The sequence below is a fragment of the Parasteatoda tepidariorum genome, chromosome 5 (assembly GCF_982258835.1).
Source record: "Parasteatoda tepidariorum strain Cologne lab strain chromosome 5, Ptep-v5.0, whole genome shotgun sequence".
In the NCBI taxonomy this organism is placed as follows: domain Eukaryota; kingdom Metazoa; phylum Arthropoda; class Arachnida; order Araneae; family Theridiidae; genus Parasteatoda; species Parasteatoda tepidariorum.
The window spans coordinates 90,870,724-90,883,369 of record NC_141759.1 but is presented as its reverse complement, the minus strand read 5'-3'; the positions used below and the strand labels follow the sequence as shown (position 1 = coordinate 90,883,369).

The window sequence follows — 12,646 nt, the reverse complement described above, 5'->3', positions numbered from 1 at the left end:
GGAAAGGGGGGGGAGATTTGTTTTCAAAAGAGCACAATTGAGTCCCCTCCCCCCTTCTTTCCTGTGCAGCTGGCTAGTAAAAGAGGCATTTCCTGGAACCTTTTTGATAAAGTGTTAGGGAAAGAAGTACTGTGAAAAAGGGTAAACACAGCAAACTTTAAAGTGGAGGGGGAATCCCCTTTAGTCACACAAGAAAAAATAAAGAGAACCTAATCAGCATGCCACGCCTTTATGCTTGATTGATAGCCAATGACAGGAGAGAAAAAAAGAACTTGTCACTTCCCCCCCATCAACTTGAATGACAAGTAAGAAGGAAATGAATTTTGCTTCTTCACCTACCCACCTTAATGAATGAATGACGGGAATTTCCCCTTCTTGCTTGAAACGTTCTAGTTCAAAATGGCGGAGAGAGCAATTAATATTTTCATAACTGTAAATTTTTTTAGTTTCCTATATTTATTTTTATAATAGCAATAATTATTTTTTTTAAATATTTTGTTTTTGATTGATTAGATATCATTCTAATACTAAAACATTATTGCCCGAAAAATAATGTTATTTAATTTCTGCTTCTTAGATTCAGATCATTTTAATCTCTGTTTACCTTGGGGGTCTATTATACGGAAAAATTGATTATCCGGACTTCGGAAAGTCCCGCCGATTCCGGATACGCGACTTTCCACTGTATATACTTTATAAATAGTTATGTAACAAAATTCATAGATGACTTCCGCATTACCATCACATTTGATTTAAATACAGCAAAATTAAAAACAAGTTTGAAAAAATGACTGAGCAGTTATTAGATTTTTTTAAAAAAAAACTCTTTTTTATTTGAAACATTTGTTGAATAGGTTTAAGTATGTATTTTAAAAAAGAGTGTCAAGATTGAATATATCATCTGTAATAAATCTATAATAAATCTTTTATAAAAATGCCATTGTTTGTGAATAGCTGCTATTTAAAGAGCTGTATACAAACTATAGTATTTTTTGAATGATTTGTAAAAGAATTTATTTTTTTTCCTTCAGACATTGAAGATGTTAGAACCATTCCTGAAAGTAAGTTTTATGTTATCTCTGTTTTTATTAGAAATCCCAAAATATGAAGAAAAAAACTTTTTAAACTTTTAATTCCAAGAAAGAGTGAATCCAAAAGAAAAAAAAAGTGAAGCATATTTTTTAATTACATTATCGACAGTCCTATATATTATATTATATAGATTTATATACATAGAGTTTGATAAATCCTTCATTTTTATATAATCTGAAGAATTTTTCCATGCCTTGAGCAAAAAATTTCATCTGTAAGCACATTTAAAAGAATTACAACTTTGATTTGTAAAAACTAATGCATAAACAATTTTCATAATGTTATTTCCTACATAACACCAGAAATTTGCATCTTCGTGTTAATTTGTCTCATTCTTAATTAATTTTTTTTGTACTTTGCATTGAAAAGATTATTTTTCCAACTTGTCAAATTAAATTTGAAATTTTTTTTGCTATATTCTGCTTACTCCTTTACTTGCTTAAAAATATCTTAAATAGATCTTTAAACCATCATTATCCAATTATTTAGCTTCAATCCTAATAATTTCTTACTGTTATATGACATTATTGATGATAAGGACAAACTATATTAATATTATTGAAATCTTCAGACACTTATTTTATATTAAACAAATAAAAAAACTCCTTAGAAAAATGAATTGCTGAATTTTTTTTTTTTTTTTTTCGCATTAAAGCACAAAATTCATATTGTTATTTACTTACAGATGACAAAAATAAAAAGAGAACTAAAAGATGTGTTATGAAGATTGATAAAAAAGAAATGAATAAATGCTATCCTGGATTCCATAAGGCTTTATTGGATATTATTGTAAATGAAAAAACTGAGAGTCATCTGGAAATGTAAACCTTTTTAAATATAAATTTTTGCTTAATGCTTTTAGTTTATTCTTATTCATGTTTAGAATAATCAGGCTGAGAACAGAACTGGGAAATCAGAGAGATCTAAGGAAAGCAATTGAATTTAACTGATAAGGCAATTTCAGTGAATTTTAGCTAAAATGCCTAATGAGTCAGGAAAAATGAATAATTTGATTGTCTGATGTTTTTACTTGTCTGATGTAAGGCACATACAAGTATTTTGCAATTTATTTAATGTTAAACACTAAGGTTTAATTCAAAAATAAATTTTTTAAAAATATATGCAACTAGTGATAAAATCAGTCTGTAAAAATCAAGGGAATAAAAACGATTTTTTTATTCAAGTATTTCGGTCAACCTCGATAATAGATCTAAGATTTATGTTTACTGTTTATTTTTAGTCTTGATAAAACTCAGATATTGATAATTGTTTTAAAAATTTCTTTGCAAATTTTTGTAACTTTGAGCAATGTTATTAATTGAAAAAAAATTAAAAGTCAAACTAGTGAGTTTATCCTTTGAGTGTTTGTCCCTTGGTTTTAAAATTTGTCTTTCCAACTGTAAACAGTTTCCTTTTGTTATTGTATAAGTATTACCTGGCACAGAAATTTCAGTAAAATTTTGCCTAAGAAATTTCAATATGATTTCCCACCAATGCTTAGTGGCTTTATGTATTTTTCATTTCAATAATTTTTTTTAGTAACTATAAGTCTCTATACAAACAATTAATATGGGAAACAAATTTAAAAGCAGCAAAAATCATTGCCTTAATTGCTCTCTTGCACGCCAATAGAGATCTGTCTAAGGGTCAACTAAAAATAATGGAAATTGACATAGGTGCTAATTATAAAAGGAACAATAAAATTACTAGAGTGAAGGTGCCTAGGAATAATGCAAAATCACATTCTTAAGCTATGCAACAGTGTAATGTTATGGACTAATGAGCATTACTAGAAAATCCCTAACATTCAACTATAGTGAAGTTTAATTTATTAAGACTGATTTTCCATTAATGTAACTGGTTGAGGGCGTTCTAAGGAAGAAGCTAAAATATAGTTTCACAACTTAGCCATTCGCTGCCTGCAAATTAGTTTAGTGGTGGCATTATCTCATATGCTGAAATTCGATTGCTCTAAAATTTAACCACCTATTCTTTATATTCCGAAACATTCATAACATATTCCATGTGTTCAGAAAAAAAAATTTATATTGCATTTATGCAGGGGTCTGTCTAGAAGAAATTTGGTTCCTTTAACGGACCCTTCACAAAATATCTTTTCATAAAGACGGACCCTTCACAAAATAATTTATCTTTTAATCGGACCCTTCACAAATTTGTTTATCTTGATTATTGTTTTGTTAATCGAATAAACCCTTCCTAGGATTGGGGGGAAAGAAAGACTAATGTAAACGAACTAAGTTTTGTCTTCGGCAGACGCTTCTTCCATTATTCTTCCGAAATGAATCTTCTGCGTTCAGCAGTACAGGCTAAATACCAAATATTTGTATGTTGCATCGCTAATTTAGTAGCTGCAATTGCTGTTTATTTTTTAAAATTTATTTTTTTAATTATAATTTTACAGTGTTGAGCATAATCTTATATATATTTACAATTTAAAAACTCCTTGAAAAAGAACCACTCCTTGAACAGAACCGTTTTATTATAATGTTACAGTGTTGAACATAATCTTGTATGTCTTTACAATTTAAAAACTCCTTGAAAAAGTTTTTTTTGCAATAACGGACCCTATTTGCACAAATTAACAAAAGCGAACCCTGTTTGAAAAATGTGACTTAATCCAGTGTTTTCACTACAGCGCGAGAACGCGAGAATCTCGCATATTTTTTTCTTTTCTCGCATTAAAAAATTATTACTGCGAGAAATTCGCGCATTCTATAAATCAATTTCAAAATTCGCGAATTTCTCGCATTTTGGAAGAAGCTTCGAATTACGCTATTTAGAATAAAATCCGTTTCACTTTTCTTCCTGGATCTTCATCATTTTCAACAATTGCTCCGTTATCTAGCTTCCCTATTTACCAGTATTGTTCAGAACCTTTTCGAACAACAGAACACAACCGAACCACGGAACCCCTTTCAGAACACATTTCTCTGCAACCACGTGTTTACTGTAGGTAAGGTTTTTTCATGTAAGACGTTCAAATTTTTTATGCACTAATGTAAGATGGACAAATACCTAGTAAAGGCAAAATCTTCTATGATAATGCAGCAAGAATATTCAATGCTTTAAAAAATAGAAGACGTTAAAAATGTATTATAATAAAAGAAATGATTTTTTTTTTCAGGTCTATTTGTGTTTTTTTAGTTTTTAGAAATCTCACTTAACTTTCTGAAATCTCACCCTGTTTTTGAGAAAGGGTGAGAAATTCTCACCCATTTTTTTTCTATGATGAAAACACTGCTTAATCTTTATTTTATATTCTCAAATTAGGAGTAATTTATTCACAATTTTACAAAAACCTGAACAGACCCCTGATTTATATCTTTAATACTTATACATTTATTTCTTTTAGGCCAAGTTCAGGCCAAATGCAGTGTGTACAACATTTATTTGACCACTGCACTGGAAGCAGTTTAGTTGTTATTCAATCAATTCTCTATGATATTTTTGATGTCTGTTTTGACCTTCCCATTTCCGACAGTTACACGCCGGCTTGTGATGTTCCCCAAAGCTCTGGTAACTACATTCACTTTATATTATGGATATTTTTGTGAGTATTTTTTTTATTTACAATAGAAATTTTTTCAAAATAACTTCTCTTTTTATATTTATGTTTTGTGAAGTCTCCAATGTGATACTACATGCATGTAAAACATATAAAACATTTTGATTATTTTGTGTTCGATTGAATGCATTTTTAGTTGCACATAGTACTTTTAAAAAATAAATTTTTTTCACAAAATAATGGTGTTTTAAAAAAATTCAAAAAATGTCTGAAAATAAGTTCTATTTTCATAGATTACTGAAAACCAGTCTACACAATTAAGAAAACCCTGCTTACTACAAAAACTATATTAATTGTGAACAATGAGCCAAAGTGTGAAGTATGTTTGTTGAAAATTGTACGAGCTAGATAATATAGATATTATATTTTAATTTTCTTGCAATAGTCTTACGCAATTAGAATTTTATAGCAATTGTACGCAAAAGTTAATTTTATTTGTGAGTGGTTCTCCTTTTCTTTTATTCAAAACTGTATTCTAAAGTTTGTTCTCGCTTCTGAATGTTGTTTTGTTATCTTTTTTGTTTAAAACTATTTTTATTTTACCAAGATTAATTTTTTTTAAACAAAATTGTAAGATTTTATATTTTATTTGTAATAAAGTTATGATATATATTTCATTTAGATGTCATAGTTTGCATATTTAAAGAGCTGTACATAAACTATGGTATTAGATGAATGTTTTTTAAAAGTATTTAAATTTTTTTTCCAGAAGTTGAAGATGATATAAGCGATCCTGAAAGTAAGTTTAAGTTTTGTGTTATCTCTGTATAAAAATTCCCAAAATGCTAAAAATAAACACTTTTAAACTTTCAATTCACAAGAATGATAATTACAAAATAAAAATATTTCTTTCATAATTAAACCCATTGTCCTAGTGTTTGTTTTCTGTAGAAATTGGTTTATATATAGATTTGTATTAATAATAAAGCTTGATAAATCTCTCTCTTTTTTTTAATAATTTGAAAACTTTTCATGCCTAGAACAAAAAATTTCATATATAAGTTCATTTAAAAACATTAAAACTTTCATTTGTAAAAGTTAATATTAAATTTGTTAATATTTTTCTTAATCCTTTTTTCTACATATCACAAGAAATTAGCATCATGTAATTTGCCTTAGTCTTAATATTTTATTTGTTATAAAGTTATAATAAATATTTCATTTAGATGTCATAGTATGCGTATATCTACTATTTAAAGAGCTGTACATAAACTATGGTATTAGTTGAATGTTTTGTAAAAGTATTTAAATTTTTTTCCAGAGGATGAAGATGATATAAGCGATCCTGACAGTAAGTTTAAGTTTTGTGTTATCTCTGTATAAAAATTCCCAAAATACTAAAAAAAAACTTTTTAAACTTTCAATTCTCAAGAATGGTGATTGCAAAATAAAAATATTTTTTTCATAATTAAACTTATAGTCCTAGTATATGTTTTCTTTAGGAATTAGCTTATATAGATTTTTATTCATAATAAAGTTTGATAAATCTTTCTCTTCTTTTAGTAATTTGAAGATTTTTCATGCCTAGAACAAAAAATTTTATTTTCATTTATAAGCATTGAAACTTTTTTAAGTTCATTTATAAGCATTGAAACTTTGATTTGTAAAACTGAAAACACAAACATTTTTCTTAATGCTTTTCTTCTATGTAACACGAAAAATTTGCATCATGTAATTTGTCTTAGTCTTAATAATTGTAATAATTTTTGCCTTAATCTTAATATTTTATTTGTAGTAAAGTTATAATAAATATTTCATTTAGATTCCATAATTTGTGCATATCTACTATTTAAAGAGCTGTACATAAACTATGGTATTAGATTAATGTTTTGTAAAAGTATTTAAATTTTTTTCCAGAGGTTGAAGATGATATAAGCAATCCTGAAAGTAAGTTAAGTTTTGTGTTCTCTCTGTATAAAAATTCCCAAAATACTAAAATAAAAAACTTTTTTAAACTTTGAATTATCAAGAATGATGATTGCAAAATAAAAATATTTTTTTCCTAATTAAACACATTGTCCTAGTATATGTTTTCTTTAGAAATTAGCTTATATAGATTTGTATTCATAATAAAGTTTGATAAATCTTTCTCTTTTTTAAATAATTTGAAGATTTTTCATGGCTAGAACAAAACATTTTATATATAAGTTCATTTAAAAACATTAAAACTTTGATTTGTTGAACTGAAGGCATAAACATTATTGGTAATGGTTTTCTTCTACATAACACGAGAAATCTTTTTAATGAATTTTATGATTGCAATAAGCTTAATAATTTTTTTATCTTATTGTACATATGTTAATCTTCATTTTATCGTGTTACAAATACCAAAATTAGCTCTTGTATATTTTAATGTTTATAACTAATTTTTTTCCTTATCCATAACTTGCCGTATTCATATGTTTTAAGATAATTATTCAAATTTGATTACATTTTGATTCTTTTATTCTATTGAATGTTTCTTTCATTGCACATAGCATTTTTATAGAAAAAACAATTTCACAAATTGATGGTGTTTTAAAAAATTTCTAAAAATATATTACAATTCGTGGATTGCTCAAAACCAGTGCACCTAATTAAGGAATCCCTACGTTCAACAAAAACTACTTTTATTCTATCATACTATCATGTAAACAATGTGTCAAAATGTGAGGTAAATTTGTTGAAAATTGTACTGGTTAGATTTACAGTAAGTAAGAGAAATATAGTTTGGAGTAAATTTCATTTTTAAGTTTTTTGATCAAATCAATCCACACACACACACACACACACATATATATATATATATATATATATATATATATATATATAATTACAACTAACTACAATGCATCAATACCGAATCCTTAAAATGCTTTTAGCAGTCTTAAGTGCTAGTCTAGCCCTTTTTCTGGTTGATCTACCCTCATATGTTTTTAGAGTAGCAGCTGAAATTCTGCAGTCACTTTCATTTTGAGCTAATAATAAATTGCTAAAAATTTATTTCTGGATTGAAGCTCGAAATTAATATTGTTATTTATTTCAGGTAACAAAAATAAAAAAAGAACTAACAGATGTGTTACAAAAATAAGTAGAAAAGAAATGAATAAATGCTATCCTGGATTCCATAAGGCTTTAATGGATATTATAGTGAATAAAAAAACTGAGAGTCATCTGGAAATGTAAGCCTTTTTAAATGCAAAGTTTCGCTTATTGTTTTTCGTTTATTCTTATACAGGGTGGGTAGCGTTTTTAAAAAGTGCTTAAAGGTACTTATTTTCGATTTTCGTTTTTTATAAGCCCTGTTTTTAAAAAGTGCTTAATTTTCCCTTTTCCCAATTGAGATTTTTCCTTTGCCATGTTGATTTTTGCTATGAATTATGCAAAAAGACCCTGTTCCCATTGTTCTATTCAACGTTTTCACAATTAATTCAACCCCAATCTATTACGCCGCATCGTCAGTCCGTAACGTATGAAAACGCCATTCAATTTACATGATTCTGACATTTTTACTATAGTCAAAAGCAATGCCAAAAGATTTTTTTTTGGCATGACGGTTAAAACCAGATAAAACCGTCAGTTGTCTTTAATGGATATTATAGTAAATATAAAAAATCTGAAAGTTGTCTGGAAATGTAAGTCTTTTTAAATATAAATTTTAGCTTAAGGCTTTTCATTCATTCCTTAAACATCATGGTTCATGCAGGATAATAATGGTGGGAACAGAACAAGGAAATTAGCTTATCTGAGAAAAATCAATGGACTTTTATCCATCTGGCAATGTGAGGGAATTTCAGCCAAATTAGCCCAAAAGTCAGGGAAAATGAATTAATTTATGTTTAAGAAACCTTAAAGTCTTTCTTTTTAAAATTTATTATATATCTTTTTTTACAAAAAATAAAAAGTAATTTATTTTCTTCTTTTCAAATAGCACACCCATGTATTTTGTATAGTATTTAAAAAAAATAAAGCTTAATTGATAAATTAATAATAAAATTTATGCAACCAGTTATGCAAAAACTAGGAAATTTGATAAAATCTAGGAATTGTAACTTTTTTTTGTCTCACTGTTTTGGCCCGTCTGCAACGATCTCAGATTTACAGAAGCTGTTTATTTTCATTATTTATAAAACTCAAATATTGATGATTGTTGTAAAAATTACTATTAAGTTTTCATTACTGAATGTTATGAATTGGAGGAAAAAAATTAAATGTAACTTGATAATGTTAAGAAACAAAATTGTGAGTTAACCATTTGTCTTGGGGTTTTTCTTAACTTTGAACTGCTGGCTTTTCTGCTTTAAACATTGGTTTCTTTTTATTATTCAAGGGTAAAGTACAATGTAGCAGCAAATTTTTAGTACAATTTTGCCCAGGAAATTTCAGTAAAATTTTCCAGACTAATGTTTGGTGGATTAATATATTTTCTTTTCTATAAACTCTTCCTAACGAGTTCAGATCTATAGCAGAACAAGCAAATAACAAGGAAAAACAAACATAAAATCAACAAAAATCATTGCCTTAATGACTCTCTAATTTGCCTGTAGAGAACTGTTACACGGTCACCAAGATTTTGAGGGCATCGACTTAAGTGCTAATTATAAAGCGAGCAATGAAAGTTCAAAAATTTTCACAAAGTCCTGGACATGCTGTTGCCTGGCAATCATCTCAAATAACAAGAGGAAACTGGGCAACAGTGTAATGTCATGCACTGATTGCATAGCTGCCAACTCTACTGGATTTACCAGCAGACTACTAGATTTTGTCAGTTTCTCCTGGCCTGGCTTAATAAAAATTCTCCTAGTTTTTGTACAGTTTAGAAAATTCCTTAAAATTGAGTAATTTCAACAAAAAAATCCCCATTGATGTCTCAATTTATTGCTAACTTAAATATTTAATTGAGTATTGCTTATACATAATGAAGCAAGCCTAATTTTTGTAATCAGTTTGAAATATTTTTTTTGTTCTAAAAGTTTGTTTATTTTTATTTAGAATGCCTTTTTCAAATTATTTTAAAAAAATTTTAACTATCAATAATAAATTGATTATTACTATATTAAAAATTATGAATTAGCATAATGAAAAACATTTAAAATTCATTTAATGTCGTTAAAAGACGGAAAATATTGAAGACCATTTATTGTTATTAGAGTGATTAAGTTTTTGTTTTTTGATGACAATAAAAATCCCTAAAATTCCCTACATGTAATATATACAGTTATCATAAAATTTATGTTTCATAAAGTGTACTGGATTTTTTTCCCAGCAGCTATGGCATTGCTAGAAAATTTTCAACTTCAAGCATTAGAGAAGTTGAGTATATTAAAGCAGATTTTTCATTAATGTAACAAGTTGAAGCTGTCATAAGGAAAAAGCTAAAATATAGGAGCTCAACTTAACCAATGTCTGCCTGGAAATTAGTATAATGATGGCATCATCTGATGCACTGAAATTTTTTTGTTTTTCAAGATATTTTGATACTTATAACATATTCTTTGACCAAAAATAATAATAAACATTTTTATTTTATACTGCATTTATGTCTTTAATATTCAAACATTTATTTTTTTAGGCCAAGTTCAGGCCAAATGAAATGTTTAAAACATTTGTTTGACCACTGCACTGGAAGCAGTATAGTTATTATTCAATCAATTCTCCATGACATTTTTGGTGTCTGTTTTGACCTTCCTGTTCCTGATAGTTTCGCACCTGCTTGTCAAGTTCCCCAAAACTCTGGTAACTTTATTTTCAATATATTTTGCGAATATTTTTTTATAGAATTTTTTTTCTAAACAACTTATTTTTTTATATATTGTTTGTAATATGATTAAATATTTTAATCTAATTTACCAAAATGATATATTAAAAACTGTTTAAAAAGTAATTTTCAGTAGAATCCAAACAAAATTATAATTTCTTTAAATGCTCTTTTTAAAACAACAAAATTTGATCCAAAAATGTGCATTACTTATGATTTTGAAAACTACATACATGTGAAATGCAAGCTGTATATTTTATAACCAAGATTTTACAAATATCGTACAAAATCGTAAACGAAGTTGCTTGAAAAAGCTCATTAATTATTTATATATATATATATATATAAGAACAAAATTTTGGATTTAACTTCTTTGCATTATTGCAGAATATTTAAAAAGGTTAAAAATCATCTTACACGTTACTCTTATGGCATATTTTGAGTTTAGAAGATAGTCATTTTTTGAACATATTTGTAGATTATCTTCCTTCTTTTCTATTGTTCTAAATTCTGTTCTAAAATCTGTTCTCACTTCTGCATGTTGTTTTTTTTCTTTGTTATCTAAAATTATTGTTTCTTAATTAATTTTTTTTTAACAATATTGTTAAGATTTTATATTGTATTTGTAATAAAGTTATTATAATCTATATTTCATTTAGCTGCCGTAGCTGTGTTTAACTACTATTTAAAGAACTGTATATGATTATATTTATTGATTGTCTTGTTAAAGTATTTAATATTTTTCCAGAGGTTGATGATGACACAAGCGATCCTGAAAGTAAGTTTAGATTTTCTGTGTTGGTATAAGAATTTCTAATATGCTCCACAAAAAAGAATTTAAACTTTTAATTTCAAAGAATAATGGTTGTGAAATAAAAATATTTTTGTTAATAATTAAACCCATTGTCCTTGTTTTTGTCCCCATAGTCCTAGTGTTCTTTAGAAATTAGGTTATATAGATTTGTATTCATTATGAATTTTGATAAATCTTTCTCTCTTTTTTTAATAATTTGAAGGCTTTTCATGCCTAGAACAAAAAATTTCATATAATTTATTAAGTAAGATTTTATATGTTATTTGTAATAAATCTATTATAATAAATATTTCACTTAAATGCCTTAGTTTGTGTATGTCTACTATTTAAGGAGCTGTACATGAACTATGGTATTAGTTTAATGTTTTGTAGAAGTATTTAAATTTTTTCCAGAGGCTGAAGATGATATAAGCAATCCTGAAAGTAAGTTTAAGTTTTGTGTTATCTCTGTTTGTATAAAAATCCCCAAAATACTGAAAAAAACTATTTTAAACTTTAAATTCTCAAGAATGATAATTACAAAATAAAAATAATTTTTTCATAATTAAACCCATGGTCCTAATACAATTTTCTTTGCATTTGTATGCATACTAAAGTTTGATAAATCCCTCTTTGTAGATAATTTGAAGACTTTTTCCTTGCCTTTACTTTGTCTTACACAATTTCCATATAATAATTAAAATGTTTTGAGATTAATGAGCAAATCCATTTATCACCTGAAAGCTCAAGCTCATTTGTTCACAGTGTGTCCTATGTTGCATGTTCTGTTTGATTTATTCTGCTGTAACTTTTGCATTTTTACAAAAATCTATATTAAGTATTGGAGATCAAAAATAAATCGGAAGTACTTTACGTCGGAATCAGAAGTAAATACATCGGAGAAATCTTCAAAGGAAGGCATTGGCCCATATTGGGCTGTCTAGCCAACTATGATGATGATATTTTAGTTTAATAATCTTCAAAGGATAAACTATCAAAAAATACAATTTTACTAAAGGTTTTGCTATGTTGTTCTCCTTTAATATCTTAAATAGGAGGTTAAAGCATCTATAACCAATTGTTTGGTTTCAATCCTAATAATTTCTTATTCTTATGTGACATCATTATATTATGTCAAGAATTTGAAAGCCTTTTCAACATTGTAATGATAAGTTCAAATTATATGACTGTAATCTTCATAAATTAACATTGATATAAACATGCTAAAAATTATTTGCAAAAAATTTATTTTTTAATTGAAGCCTGATAATAATATTATTTATTTCAGGTAACAAAAATAAAAAAAGAACTAAAAGATGTGTTATGAGAATAGACAAAAAAGAAATGAATAAATGCTATCCTGGGTTCCATAAGGCTTTATTGGATATTATAGTAAACGAAAAAACTGACAGTCAACTGAATATGTAAGCCTTTTTAA

At 26.8% G+C, this 12,646-nt stretch overlaps 1 protein-coding gene across 1 annotated transcript in view; it reads left to right on the top strand.

Annotated features, from left to right (window-relative positions):
- The window catches only part of LOC107436429 (uncharacterized), a 263,791-nt gene that overhangs the window by 187,846 nt on the left and 63,299 nt on the right, over nt 1-12,646 (top strand). The window contains exons 110-120 of the mRNA XM_087164512.1: nt 1,032-1,061; nt 1,778-1,913; nt 4,466-4,629; nt 5,388-5,417; nt 5,940-5,969; nt 6,536-6,565; nt 7,704-7,839; nt 10,230-10,393; nt 11,164-11,193; nt 11,623-11,652; nt 12,497-12,632. Of these exons, the coding sequence (XP_087020638.1) occupies nt 1,032-1,061; nt 1,778-1,913; nt 4,466-4,629; nt 5,388-5,417; nt 5,940-5,969; nt 6,536-6,565; nt 7,704-7,839; nt 10,230-10,393; nt 11,164-11,193; nt 11,623-11,652; nt 12,497-12,632 (916 nt within the window). The remainder of the gene's footprint in view (nt 1-1,031; nt 1,062-1,777; nt 1,914-4,465; nt 4,630-5,387; nt 5,418-5,939; nt 5,970-6,535; nt 6,566-7,703; nt 7,840-10,229; nt 10,394-11,163; nt 11,194-11,622; nt 11,653-12,496; nt 12,633-12,646) is intronic.